Raw genomic sequence first — 15,028 nt, 5'->3', positions numbered from 1 at the left:
CCGTCCACCTCCAGCTCTCCAGACGTTCCAGTGACGTTCTGGGGCTGTTATCGAGAAGGGGGAGTGAGTTCTGGGAGGAGAACAGAGAATCTGGTTTTTCCCAAGGAAAAGTCTTCATAAAGATGCTTTTCTATCACCATCAGAACATAATTACACTGTGCTTACCGTTCAATAGCGTTGTCCCTGTTTAATATCTCCATGTAATTGTTCTTCAGCCTCAGGAACGTAAAACCCAGTCTGCAAACGAGAAGGCAAGTCCAGGGGTTAACTTGAAATTCTGATATTCCTCTTTCATAAAAAATTTCTGCTTTACATTTTGGTAAAAGCTTTTTTTTTGAAAAAGAAATACTCTGGTAAGCCAGAGGTTGTAACCTGCATTATAAAGTTAGGAAATTATAATAATACTCAATTTATTCACCATCTGAAAAAGTTCTCCCAGAGCCAAGAGAGTTCCCGACTTACCCTGCACCTCCTGCGTACTGCACGACAGGGCTAGTTCTTATGGGTAAGTGTTGACGGGTTCAGAGAGGTGGCAGCAGGTCTGTGATTGGTCCCCGTCTCTACTGACGCATTTTCACTTACTGATCAGGGGTTGTTTGCTAGAGGTTACACGTCAGTCAGAAGGACCTGAGAGGCTGTCCCTCTCCAGACTGACCCTTATTTACTGATGAGGAAACTACAGCCCAGAGCAGGCAGCCAGTCAATGAACGCCTGCAGAGCACAGTCTATGACCACGCCCCACAGCAAATCTGAGAGCTGCACACACGGCAGGTGCAGCGTGGGACCGTGCTGGGGGTGCGAGAGGAAAGGGCGTGGCTTCTGGACTCAAGGGGCGTACAGACTGGGAGATGCAACATCATTGTCACACAACATGGAGCCATAATGATGTGAAGGCGCCATGGGACCGTCGGGACAGTGTCCCCCTGACCCAGCAGGAGCGGCAGGCTGAAGGACGGGCTCTTGGAAGGTGAGTCTAAAATGATGGGCAGAACAGCTTGTCCTCCCTTCCGATACCTGAGACTGAACGTGGCTTAACTTCTCAGCACCTGTTTTCAAGAAGAGATGAATCTAGCTTTGAGAATCTCACCCCTGCACGTGTGGATGTGTACTTTTAATAGAGGTCTATAGTGATACAACTTACACACCCGATGTCACTATTCAAATTGCATGGGAAAAACATGTTAGTTTAGCCAACAATAGAAAACACTGTTCTAATTAGATGAGAGGTGTTCAATGTGCATTTATCGATGGCAGGGAAGAGGGAAGATTAGCACCCTTAGTATTATATCAGAGTTGTAAGCCGTGAGAACTGGAAAAACATTTCCCTGACTTGAAATTATGCCATGTATCTGGAACAAAGTATATTTCCAAGGGTCTGCTTAAAATGCCACGTCATGAGGCAGCAGGAACTCCCGAAGAAAAGAGCTTGAAGGAGGGGGCAAGGAGCACAGAAGTAATGTGACAGGAAAGAAGAAAGAGAAGCCCACAGGAAGAAACCCAGCACCCCGGCAGAATCCCTCCCCTTGTCGTGTGACTCTGGGAAAGCTGCTTGACATCTCTGGGCGCCGTTTCTTTAGGATGGACGAAGAAGACTTGTCATAAAGGGTGTCTAGGATTGTCTGAACATTTAAAGGCCTGTGACTATTTGGAATGGCCTCTAATAACTTACCACAGAAGTCAGGAGAGAAAGCTGCCCACAAAAGACAGCGACAGAGACTCTGGCAGCTGGGAATGGCCGCTTCTCACTCCCATGGCAGGTTGTGTTCAGGAGGGACCCACTTCCACCAACTCGGAGGAGGAGGAAGCCCTGAGCACCAAGGCAGTGCCTGCTCAGCCCCCTCAGCAAGCGTCCAGGCACGGGGCTGACTCGGGACGCTCCCAGCGTGAGCCCACGGTTAGGCTGAAAGGACCCCAAAACCAGACCAGCACGCCCCCGGCATCCAAGACCAGACTCGAAGCAGCCAGAGACGTACCTCTGGACACCTTCCACCAGGGCCACCTCATCAGGCGAGGACGATATGTACACACAGGATTTCCCCGAGTCCGGCGACTTCCTGGGCCCGTCCACCTCGTCATCGTCCTTCACCTGGATGGTGTGGCACAGACAGATAGCCCGAAAAAACAGCTCTTCTCGCTCCTATAAAAATGAGTACAAACCCTCACATCCATGAAGTGTTAGCTTAAAGTGGAAGGAAAATAAATAGGAGACCATGAGCAATGAGGCAGGACAGGCAGCTTTCAGGGGCAGGAAGTACTAGTTTCGCCTTTCGGGGTCGGGAGGTGGAGTGGAAGCTCAGCTTTTCTTCATTCCTGAGCATTTCCACAGTAATTATGATCAAGACCAACGGCCGTGAAGACCGAGAGGAAATGCACAGTAGGGAGGTGAGATGACAGGTTCAGTCATAAGAGGAGAATACGCTGGGCTGAGCCTTGGACCAGCTGAGGCCGTGCTGGGGGCCTCCGGGTGCAGTGCCCTCGAGCCTGGACTCCCTTGGGATTCCCGAAGCCTCCCCAGGGGTCCTGGATGCCACTAAAGCTGAGAAGGGCTGGGCTCGCATCCACGTGCCTGGTGGAGGAAGCCATAGCAGATGGCAGGAGGAACCCCTCTCGGTGGCCACAGACCTCCTGCCCCCCGAGTCCCTGGAGAAGCATCAGTTTCTGTACAGAAATCACCTGAAGCCACACAGCGGGGCAGACAATGTGATGGGTCAGGAAAGGGCACAACCCGCTAAGGAAGGCTATCCTTGTCCCCTAGGGGCCCCCACACAGGGCTCTGCAGTCACCAAGCTTTCTGGAATGGTCTGGCCAACCACTGATGAGGGTCGGCCCCCTCTCTTTAGATCACAGCTGACATCTAGAGCCACAGCACTTGGGTGTGTGCACGGATGTGCGAGTGCAGTGTGCACATGCAGACATGTGAGGGTGTGCGCATCTGTGTGCACACATGAGCATGTGTGTATACGTGTGCTCAAGCGTGAGTGTGTACCCAGATGTGAGCACATGCACATGGGGTGTGCGGTGTCACCCAGGTCTCAGCCCACCATTTGCCCTGCTTGTCCATGCTTTAAAGCTGTTCCTAACACGGATGTGACCAGCCAGAGCCACAGACAGAAAACGGCGGCATCCCACTGTTCTCCTCACTCAAGTGCTGGAGGATTGTGTCCTTCCTGGACCCCAGAACAGGAGGCGACACTGGTCTATCTGGTGAATGGGACCTCAGACACTGGTCTGTCTGGTGAACGGGCAGAGCAGACAATTTGGCAGTGACGGCCGCTGGAGGGAAAACGCCTGCTGGAGAGCGGCCACCTACCCTGCCGCTGACGCCTGGGGACGAGTCAATCATATCGATGCCGGAGGCGTCGGGGAGGACCTGCCCGTTGCAGACGGCGTGCGGCACGTAGACATGGCCCTCGATGCAGCACTCCTTGAACTCCATGTTGTTCTCCGTGAGTGTGCCCGTCTTGTCCGTGAAGACATACTCCACCTGCAGACACAAGGCGCGCTGGGCAGTGCCGCCTGGGACCCACGGGCCATCTCGGAGGAGAAGGAGCGCTCAAGACTCAGACCCCGGGGCAGTCGTGTGTGTCTGAACATCAACGCTTCCCCATGAAACGCACTTGTACATTTTTACCCCAAACACACCCCCTCACCAGGCTGAACCCTGAGCGTGCACATGATTGCCCTTCCCAGCTCCCGACATCCCGACAGAGCCTGCCTCAGGAGGTGGAGGGGAGCCCTTTGCTCCCACCAGGAAAAAGCTAAGTTTACTCTCCTCAGGATTCGAAGCACAAGAATGCCATGTTCCCAGGGGTGGACACGTTGGTGCAGCCAGCCTTCCACTTGTTGGAAAGACAGAGATTGGGGGGACAGTCCTGAATCTTATTTAACAAAACAGTCAAGGATATAGAGAGGATGAACTCATTCTACAAGGTCTGGGAGGTCAAAACTCACAAAGTCGTTTAAGGTTTAGGAGACAGAATTCAAACAAATAAAAGGACAAGACAAATTTCAGACAGAAAACCGTGAAAAGTGTTAAAACTGCACCTGGTTTTAAACCCTAAATTTAGATAAACTCAGGTTACGCACTCATCACGAGTGACTAAAAGAAGGTAGGGATTCTGGAACCCGTGGGCACAGGAGGAGGCTGCCGGGAGCACAGGCCTCCTGAGTCAGAGACAGAGACGGGCTGGCCCAATGGCGAGGGCGGGGCCCGGGGTGGGGTCCACCCTTCGGCCCGCTGTCTCCTGCTCAAGAGCCCCTGACACACAGCTCCGGGACACCTTAGAAGGAGAGGCAGGGTTCACGAGGACAACGAAGTTCAGAAGTGGGGGATGCAGGAGAGCGACAATGAAACCAGCTGTGTGTTTCACAGCTCCCCTTTTCCACTTACGTCTCTCAGCAAAATGTTCTTTTTTGCCTTAAATCCTACTGCAGAAAATGCCTTTTCCTTGTGGGCTTGGTTCTAACAAGTAAATTTTAAGTACATAGTAGTGCCCTCTCGAAATTTGTTTTTTAAACAACCTGCCATCCAAACGCTTGCCCAAACTCCGCCAAGCCTGCCCATATCTGGAAAATCCGCGACATGGATGGAGTGCAACTTGTGACGACTCCCTGGACAGGCGGCTCTATGGTCTGCCATGAACGACACCTGACTTTCTCACAGTGAGGATCAGCAGTGACAAGGGAGATTTCAGGTCTCCTCCTCCACAGCAAGCCTCTCCACAAACTTCCAGAGCTCCTGCGTCAGGAGGCAATGCCTAGACTCACGCCAAGTCAGATAAAGTGGCTGCACTCAACACCACTCGACATTTTTTTTGTTACAGAAAAAATTCTTTCCTCTACGAATTTCTCAGGAATACACAAAATAGACCATGTATTGTTGCAAAGGATATGAAATAATACGCAGAGGTAAAAATATTCCAGTACTGAGCAGCCAAAGTATGATGTGTGCATTGCTGACCGAGACAGTGCTGCACCACGAGGGACGCAGAATGCGCTGGAGGAATGCACTGAAGGTCAAACGCATCCACAAGCAAAACACTATCTGTTAGTAACAAATCTCCGTGACCTGGGGGGGGGGGGGGTGGCGGTGAAGGTGTATGTGTCTATGAGTCTAGGCATCTGTTTACACACTGCGGTTTTGGGGTGATGAGGGAGCAGGTTTCAGCCGCCAATCTAAAATGACCCTGTTTGCAAAAATACTCCACAAAATTTCTTCCTGTTTTTTTTTTTTTAAAGACAGATGAATCACTGATTACCAAACACCCTTTCCTGCAACATAGAGGCTGGGAGGGGGCTGGAACCAGGGTGGTGGGAAGGCTCCGACTGGACGCCAGAGGGCCAAGGTGATCAGGGCTGGGCCTTTCCTTGGCTCTCTTTCCCAAGGCAGGGGCTGAGGTTTGGGGTCAGGAGGGCTCTGCCTCTCATCCAGGTGACCCTGGGTGGGGGTGACTCCCACCCGTGGCGGTTCCATCAGGCACTTGCTGGGCACCCCACCTCTGTTATCTCGTTCAATCCGCCCTACACTCTGGAGAGGCAGGTACCTGTCATTATGCCCATTTCACAGATTAAGAAGCTTGAGGTGCAGAGAGCTCAGGCCCCTGCCCCAGGCTGCGAGCTGTCACGCAGAGCAGGATCACACTGTAGGTGTTCTGAACTCTGCAGTACACCACATGACTGAAACTCTGAGTTCTCACTCTGCTCGTCTTTAAGACGAGGATGACCGGCTCTCTGTGCGAGCTGAGGAAACCAGGTCCCAAGGCTGATGCAGCACCCGGAAGCGGGTGCTTGGTGAGGACCATGTGCCTTCACCCCACGCCCACCACTAAAGCCCAGAACGAGCACAGTGGAGAGGCCACGTGTGCTCATACCAACCAGGTACCGTCTTAATCCTGCGTAAGCTGTAAATATAACAGCTCTACAGTTGTCACACAGAGTTAAAAGCCACTGTGCTGTTGTCCCTCAGAGGTACAGGTGACATCTCTGTGAGAAGTGAACGGAACCACCCGGATGATGTGCCTGCACGACACGAATCACTCAGGATCCAGGCATCTGAGAACACAGAATGGAGGGCTTGATCGCCCACAAACTATGAAGACGATTTGGGGGTACCGACCTGTCCCAGCTCCTCGTTTAAGTCGGAGGTGTTAACTACAGGCCCTTCTCCTGTGTCCTCGTCAAACATCTCTTCATCCCAGGTGATGAAGTAGGAGCCGAAGAACTTCTGCATCTCCACCGTGACGTACATGGACACGGGGATGATGTAGTTGAAGAGGACCATGAAGGCCAGGAAGTCCGTGAAGGCCCTGAGGAACTGAGAGAGGCCGCGTGAGTCCCACGGCGCCCAGACCCGAAGAGACTTGACCCTGTGAGTACTCCCAGCTGCCTTTGAGAATCTGACGTATTACCAAACGTGTTTCATAATAACCTACGGACGCTGAGAAAATAAGTCTGAGAAAAATGATTTCTCTGCACAGTTCTGTTCTTATCTCTGAGCCATTTAGTTCTGTGGGATGCCTGTGTGAACACAGGAGACATGCGGGGACCCTGGTGTGGATCGCCACAGTACCCCGCTCTGGACTCAGTGGACCCTGGTGTGGATCTGCACACCGCCCCGCTCTGGACTCAGTGGACCCTGGTGTGGATCTGCACACCGCCCCGCTCTGGACTCAGTGGACCCTGGTCTGGCTCTGCACACCGTCCCACTCTGGACTCAGTGGACCCTGGTCTGGCTCTGCACACCGTCCCACTCGGGACTCAGTGGACCCTGGTCTGGATCTGCACACCGCCCCACTCTGGACTGAGTGGGCTCACCCAGAAAACTGTACTGTTTTAAGTAGAAGAGGTTCAATAAAATTATTTTAACACACTGGTTTGGGACAAAATACTTTTGATAAACATGAGCAACTGAGCTGAAATCGCCCTGAGGAAAATAAAACCACTTCTAACCATCATTCCCTGTAACTGAGGTTCTCCTATTTCCATGTTTTTGCTGTAAGTAGCTATCATTTATCTCACAATCATTAATAAGCATTTACTGAGCACCTTGTAAATACAAGACCCTGCACTGGATTCTGCAAACGCCAAAAGCATTTAAGGTACCGTCCTTATGAATTTACTACGGGAAGCAATACCTTTCCAGACTTGTACATGCAAACACCCAAAGAAGGCAGGAGTGACCAGTGTCCACAGCTGGGGAGGCAGCTGATACTGTCAACACCAGGGAACGCGTCTCTTACAGAGATTTAATCAATGTTCTTGTAGCACGTTTTCATAACAACGGCCTCCGGGGCACCTTCAATCATATAAAGGGAATCACTTTCCGTACCAGGTTCCTCTGTCTTTCTGACTCGGTTTTCTGATTATACCACGGCTCATCTCGGAATGGTTCACTCTGCCATACATACTTCAGGACGGTATTTATCAGCGCTTTACTGATGAGAATGCAGAGGTACACAATGAGGAACACATTCATTGATCTGAAACACAAGACAGCGATGGTTACTCAATTATTGCTCTCGGAAGAATCTAGAGCTGACGTCGCCTTTCCTGCAAACGTCAAGACGAACACATTGAAGAAGCAGATTAGGGATAACACAGCAACGGGCTTTAAAGGACCCCACCCCCGCCATAAAATGACATGGTGAAAAGGAAAACGCTCATCTACATTGAGTCCACTCCGTGGTCACAGGCGTGTGAGTCTAGAGGCACCAGGGAAAGGGCTAAGTGGAGGGAAAGCTGCGTGAACAGGAGAGAGGGCTGCTCACGACGACACTGTTGACAATGGTTTCTACACAGTCCAGGATTCCATAACTTAAAGAACATCCAGAAATCAATTTCTTCTACCAATAAGCATCAACCAATGAGTTCCAAATTTAGAGATTATCACTATGAAGGAAAGAGGGAGGGAGGGACGTGAATACTCTATAGGAAACGCCCTCTGCGTAGGAAAAACACGGAACCCTTAGCCAGCGTCCTAGCAGATCTTGTGAAGAAGGTCTGGTTTTCAGTGTCTATTTCTGAAACCTATTTGTCAGTATAGACATCTAGAAACAAAGCCTTCTAGCTTAGTAAGAGCCAAATCTCCATTTCATACTTGACACGGTCATAGATAGACAGGGACCCATGATCACATTTTGAGCTCAACGTATGAAGAATGGGTAGAAGACACCCCAACAGTCTCCCCAAAATTTCTAAGTAGCAAGTAGCTCTTTATTAAGTAATTGGTGATCGCTCAGTTGTCCACTTCAAGTCAGAGATAACACTTTAACAAGAGGCAAAGACAACAAAAACTCCAGGCCACATTTTCTTACAAATTCAACTCTCTCCTTGACTTACTATCATAAGAATTTCACTGTTTAATGCAGACTGCTCTCTCTGCTAATTCTTTCCTCAGTACAACATGTGATTTCCAACAACCCCAAAGTTAAAAGTGACCCTGTTTTGACTTTTTCATGAAACGGTGAGAGGAGTGACTGGGCATCTGACTTGGAACCACAACTCCGGGGCGTCCACCCAAGGGAACCTGTGGAGGTGCGGGCATTTACACCCCCACCAATAAGACCATCTATCTAAACGATCAGCTCTGTCTATCTGGGCACCACGAAGTGACTGCTGATAACGGCCAAGGGAAAACGCTTCCTCTCTACGGTGCTGACGACAGCTCCGAGTGAGATTTTCATGCACGTCAGATAGCAGTACTTACTTCTCCACGGCAGATCGCTTCTGGGACTTTGATTGATAATTTAACGCCATCTTGGTTTCCATGCCCGTGTAAATCGCAACACCTATAAAGCGGAAGAGTGAACGTTAGAACAATAGCATGACTGTGTCTTGCCTTTACATGGTAAGTTATGCACAGCTACGGTGAAAATGGAATTTTGGGCAAAACGAATCTTATTTTAAACCTCACTAGACACGCTAGCTGTTCATAGAGGGAGTCACACAACAGGATTCTTTAGACTAAAGAAATACTTTTTTTCCTGCATAGAGAGCAATCTGTACTTTTTTTTAAATTTCAGGTTTTAATATATTGAGTTTTCTGGTAATAGGACACACTTGTATATTTTTAAGTCACCTCACTTAATTAAAACATAAAAAATAACCTCCCAGAAATGGGAGACTTGAGCAAAGAAATGCAGCCACTAAATGATTCCCTGCAGAACTGTATCGTGTGAATTCTTTCAAGGCTATAACTTTATGTCTCTGAGTGAAAAACTACAGGCACTTAAGGAGCAGCAATATCCTCGGAGGCCGCGCTCTGCAGACTGTGGTTTTACGACACGGACTTTCCCGGGGAAGCAAAGTGACTGCGGCATGAAGTCCACACCACCTCAGAGCATAGGGGTGCTTTCACGGTAGGGCTGTGGATTTTAAGTGCTCGTCTAGCCTCACTTTTAGATGCTCTTGTTAATAATTCACTAATTAAAACATTTACCGAAGATCTTCTCGGTGTTCTTCAGCGTGGCTCCTCTGAGAAGCAGGTTTTCTGATCCTAACGGCCTGAGAGATACGGATGATCAGAAGCAGGGAATGGAGAGTCAGAGGAAGGTGCCACAGGCGGAAAATCAGCTTATTTGCCTAACAGACTTCATTGTAAGAAGAAATCGTTTACATGTGGTTTTGCTTCTATTTAGATTATGCAAGTCAGCCTGAGTCCAAGCACAAGCGTGTGGTTTCCGCCTGCGGAGGGGTAAGAACACGGCTCTCCTGGAAGAACCGCGGGGTTCTAGCTCCACTAGCACCTGCCGTCCCGGCGCGGCCCTGGCATCCGTGCGGGAACTTGTCAGGAACACAGGCTCCCAGCCCCACCCAGACCTGCTGACCGGATCTGAAGGTTTAACAATGTTCCGTCAGCTAATCGTGAGGGCGGTGGGCCGACAAGCGGGGTCCCTGCCCCAGTGCCATCAGCAGCGCCCGGGGACGTGTCACAAGTGTCACCCCGACACACTGAACCAGAAACCCTGGCTCCTAACAGGCCTCAACTTGGAGGATGGCTGCGCTGGAAGACCCCCAACTGCACTGGAAAAGTGAAAGGGTGGTGCCCGAGACTCATGTGGCTTCGGCCGTTTCTGCCACATCCTCAGGGAGACTCAGCCATCTCCTGTGACACATCATACTTTTAAAGATGAAGGTGGGATGCTCTGCGTGCGTTTATAAACACTGGCAGCCAAGTTCACAAGACCCTCTGAATGCAGGTGGCCTGCAAGTCTGGAACAATCCAGGCCCTGCTACTTTGGGGGAAACAGGCAACAACCAAGGAATTTAGAAGCCCATTCCTGTAAGAACAAGCGCTGCCCTGGGCACCGAGACTCCGCCGTGAGCAGCAGATGAAAGCTCTGCTTCAGCGGTGCATGTGGCAGTGGTTCCCTGTGCTGGGGGAGTAACGATTTCTTCTCATTTCCTGGGAGGAAGAGAGAAGTGAGAGGCAGATCCCAACTTTACAGATTTTGCTATTGACAGTATTCTTGTGATTTTCCCTGGAGGGTAAAGGGAAGGAGTTGAAAGTCTTCGCTGAAGTTTGCTTTTCACTTTACCAGTGCATTTAACTTCCTTTACCATGGAAAGTGCAGACCCCACTGAAGGTTATAAACCTGCAGTGCAGTCAGTGTATTTCGCTGACACAGCTCAGGATCCGTGACGAGAGCTGGAGACGAGAAAGGGGAGGGAGCCTCCTGGGACACAGCTGACCTGACGTGTCGGCCCAGGGCTGTCCAGGGGTCTCAACACGCATCCCTCAGCCTGTCAGCCAGGAAAGACGGGGGGCCCGGAACTGCACCCTGCTGTCTGCTTGTGTTACACGTACTGTCAGCCTCTATTAGCAAGACATTTACAATAATTCGTGTCGAACGTGCTTATGAAAACAAATGGCCCTATAAGAAGCGTCTCTGGGGAGTCTAAAAATAATTTACTTAAAAGAGTACTTTGCTTCTAGTTTGGAGAGGAGGAGGAGGAAGTATCACTCTGCATGGGCAAGAACTTGGATGTATAATTCATAATTGTCCACACCATGAATTTACAAATATCTTTAAATACCCAAATATTAAAAGTCTGCTGAATACTATAAACACTTAAAAAGCTAAACTAGATTAGTATCAAAATACAAAATATATTAGTAATTATCTTCCCAAGCTGCTCAGCATTTAACTTCTTATAAATATAAAGCATGAAAAGCCTGTAGAGTTTACTTTTGCAGGTTCATCCCACTGGCAACACGAATAAATCTAAATTTACTCATTCAAGCACAAATTAATTCTCACAAGACACAGAAATAGAGGTTATTTCTCCAAGGTCACTAGGAGCTCCCTGCAGACTAGTATATATTTAGGAAAGGCCAGGGCAAGGCCTCCACAAATTCTGAAAAGCACCTACTCACCTGCGACGGATAATAATGATAAAAACACACTAAGAAGTGAACAGACTGTTTTCCTCACAACAAATAATTTCAGGAGTCTCACCAGGGATAAACCCAGGGACTTAGACGCAGTGACTGCTTATTTTGCAGTAATTTTCCACTGAGTTTACTTCCACTTCCGGGCAAACATTTTCCATAACACACAAGGCAATGCCAGGATATTGGCAATCTGGAGACTGCTTAAAATTGGAAGAAAAATAATTTCTCTAACAGTGGGGTTTCTGGAAAAGGAGCAACTTCAAAACCTACTGAAAGTCGATTTCCTAAAGTGCAGACCTCAAATACCTCAGAACTCCTCAGAAACTGAGAACATTGTCTGGACTGAGAAAATGCCCAGATAAAACGTCCACGGGCCTGGGAAGTGGACGCAGCACAGACCCAGAGAGCTGCGGGCTGGACAACGGTAGATTCCCCTGGTCCTGACCACTGGCTGGTCCTGGGGCACTGCCACCTTGGGCCTCAGAGTGAGACATCTGACAGGGTGTTGATCCTTGTCAACACTCCGCAGATGTGACGCCTGAGACCGCTATGATGACGCAGTGAGCAAACTCACCTGCGACCTATGCTGGTCACAGCCAATCCCCCAGCAGCAGGTCCCTACATCCCCAGGTGACAGAGCCTGTGACTGGCCCCGGTGAGGCACATCCCCTTAAATCTAGATACAATCTAGAGCCAGAGACATCCCAGTAATGATTCTGAGCAGATTTATAGATAAAACAGCCTCCAGGACATAAATCTTTCAGCGTCGTGGTTGAAGACATGTTAGTCTATAAATTATGAGACAGCATTTCTAACGGGGGAAACAGCACCCTCTCCCTTCCCCTGGATCTGTCCAGTGGGCTCCCGACATTTCCCTTGCGTGGGAAGACCCTCTGCAGAATCGTGAGAGAAACTTTTCCACAAGCGTCACTGGTCTGTTACACATACGGCTGCATTCACAAGAGAAACCAGAAAAGAGATTGGAACCCGGGCCTTTGGTAAAGCAGAATACTACTTTCTAAACCTAATACAACAGCAACAACGAAAAACTCTTATCAGTGAAAGAATTCACTTTTACTCTAATAAGAGAGATGAAAATCACTGAAAGCGTTTAGAAGAAGCACGGCTCTCACCTCACCACGGGGTCGTTCAGGTCGTTGTAAACATTTATGCGGCCGACAAACCTGGCGACAGAGAAGTCAGGTTACAGACAGGCAGCAGCGTGGCGGGAGGGGGAACTGGAAGGGCCCCGCCCCACACGCCCGCCTTCCTGATCCTGGATGGAGAGGTGCTCTCAGCCGGGATTCCTCATCCAAGAGCACACGGGTGTGTGGCCAACACTCTACCTCAGCCCTCCTTCTTCTTTTACTCTCTGTTCTTATTAGCCCAGGCCTGAAGTGATTTTCCTTCAAAGCTCTTCCTCAAAATACAGAAAATTATTTTTTCTTCAATAAATTTAGTTCCACTAAGCCACTTCAAATATTTGTATAAATGGCTATAGATTTGAATGTTGCTGGACTATGAAAATAAGTAACGTATTTTTGACTCGGTCTTAATTTTCAAGCGGTGATTTATGTTCTCTTTCCAAATCTCCATGTCGCTAGACTCTGGGTGGAGAGTGAGAAGAGTGTCTAGGGACAAGGAGACACTTGGGGGGAACACAGACCCGGCTTACTTGTAGAGGTCGGGCTGGGGCTGCTCACACTCGATGGTGGCATGGAGGCCGTCTATGTCTTCTTCAGTGTGGAATCCCTTTGTGTCCTGAACTGCATAATGAGTCTATAGATTGAACGGGAAACGTGAATTCACAACCAAAATGATCAACACAAACTGAGTGGCCGTGCCTCCAATCCTAGGGCAGCACTGACCTTTAAGTTTTTGTGCATATAAATAAGACCAATTACAAAGCCTGGTTACCATATGTGAGATGTATAACGAAGAGTTTGCGAATGTTAGAGTTACAGAACTATGGGGTACTACTGTTATTCCTATAGCTATTAGGTGCCAGAAAATTCTCCCATTCTTATCCAGTGTCTTTAACTTAACACCAGCAGGACAGACAGCAATGCTGGAATTCTTCTCCCAACCTGGACACTTCGATTTATCTGTCATAGCACTGACTATCAGCTAGAAAACAAATTCAGGAGCTAAAATATTCCTTTTCATTTACATAATGCCCTGTTGTTTACAGAGAGCCATCAGAGGCATCACAAACTGCCCCCCTCGATGTTCAGGGACCATAAGCTTTCTGCGTAGATCCTCATGGGCCTCGACCAGAGGGCTCCCCAAACCGGCATCCCCTGCAGGGTGTGCAGGCACTGACTCCCGGCCCCGGGAGTTTCTGATGCCTCGGGTGTGGGGTGGGGCCTGAGAGGTTTGTTCCTAACATGATCCCAGGTGACGCCCGATGCTGCTGGCCTGGGCCCCATTTTGAGAACACTGGCCCCGAGAGCGGCAGTGCGCATGAACAGCGGGCCTGCTCTGGGGGAGAAAGAAGAGAAAGGCTCGTGCGTGAGGGCCTACAGAGGAGAGAGGCAGCTCTCGGTCTCCTCTTTCTGAGTCAAGTGTTGGACAAAGGGGGTAACGATTCAAAACAAACAGGAGATACGATCACAGCAGCAGCAGCATTTATAACACCTGGGGGCACTCATCATGTATCCAGCACTTTGAGAAATTTCCTAATTATATCCTCACAAGAGCCCCTGGAAGACAGGTCTATCCCCATTTTACGGATGTGAAAACTCCAGAGAGGTGAAAATGCCTGCCCACGGTCACACAGGCAGTGAATATAACCGGTGTGGGATTCCCATGCCCCCACTCTGATTTTAAGGAAAGGGCTCAGATATCCCAGCTCCCCAAGCCAAACCAAGTTCCCAGAAATGCACAGAGAGCCCACAACTAAGATGCTGAGCACAAACACACGGACGGTGGAAGCGGCACGTCGATTTCGGCATTCGCCAGTGCTGTACTAGGGTGACTGCCGTTAAATTCATCCCGACAAAACCGGCAACCTGGAGACCTGCAGCGTCTGCTTACTAGTGATGCCGAGACGCAAATGCCTCCCGCGGGACGGGCGCGAAGGGCAGCCCACTGCCAACAGCCAGGGCGTGCGTCGCTCCCGGGCAGCAGGGGACGGGAACATAACCCCCCACGCCCCAGAGACCAGCGGCAGGTCACAATCATCACCTTAGCCACCGGGGACGTCCACCCCAGGATTACTGCTGCTCACAATCGATCATGCCCGAACACTAACTCTCCTGGGATACGCTACGTGGAACTGTGGAAGTAAACACTGAAACGATCCACAGGGCTTTATCCTGTGATGTCATGAATCACCCATAAAAGATCAGCATATCCATTAGTGTCTTTGCAAAGAAAATATCTCTTTCCCACCATAGAAATTGCCTATATCCTCAGGTACTGTTTAAGCATCGTTTCAGAGCTGTAATTTTGTCAGCAAACGCCTTAGAAATGAATGAATCCAGGGAGCCAGGCTCACTTTCATAAACTCCCTGGAAGCTCCTAGATTTTTTAAATAATGAAAAACTTAAAATTAATAGTGATATGTTCTATTCTTTTATGATTGTTAATTAAAAATTTATAGCACTAGCTGCCAGTACAGAATTCCATACTGAA

General features: G+C 49.4%; 1 protein-coding gene across 8 annotated transcripts in view; it reads right to left on the bottom strand.

Annotated features, from left to right (window-relative positions):
- The window catches only part of ATP11A (ATPase phospholipid transporting 11A), a 170,137-nt gene that overhangs the window by 50,489 nt on the left and 104,620 nt on the right, over positions 1–15,028 (bottom strand). For all 8 annotated transcript variants that reach the window (XM_058548505.1, XM_058548507.1, XM_058548508.1 and 5 more), the window contains exons 7-15: positions 13,068–13,171; positions 12,526–12,576; positions 9,437–9,501; positions 8,705–8,786; positions 7,328–7,478; positions 6,116–6,313; positions 3,311–3,484; positions 1,974–2,137; positions 166–237 (exon numbers count right to left, since the gene is read on the bottom strand). In XM_058548505.1, the coding sequence (XP_058404488.1) occupies positions 166–237; positions 1,974–2,137; positions 3,311–3,484; positions 6,116–6,313; positions 7,328–7,478; positions 8,705–8,786; positions 9,437–9,501; positions 12,526–12,576; positions 13,068–13,171 (1,061 nt within the window). The remainder of the gene's footprint in view (positions 1–165; positions 238–1,973; positions 2,138–3,310; positions 3,485–6,115; positions 6,314–7,327; positions 7,479–8,704; positions 8,787–9,436; positions 9,502–12,525; positions 12,577–13,067; positions 13,172–15,028) is intronic.

Source organism: Diceros bicornis, chromosome 9 (genome assembly GCF_020826845.1).
Source record: "Diceros bicornis minor isolate mBicDic1 chromosome 9, mDicBic1.mat.cur, whole genome shotgun sequence".
NCBI lineage: Eukaryota > Metazoa > Chordata > Mammalia > Perissodactyla > Rhinocerotidae > Diceros > Diceros bicornis.
This window is presented reverse-complemented; position numbering and strand designations above follow the sequence as displayed.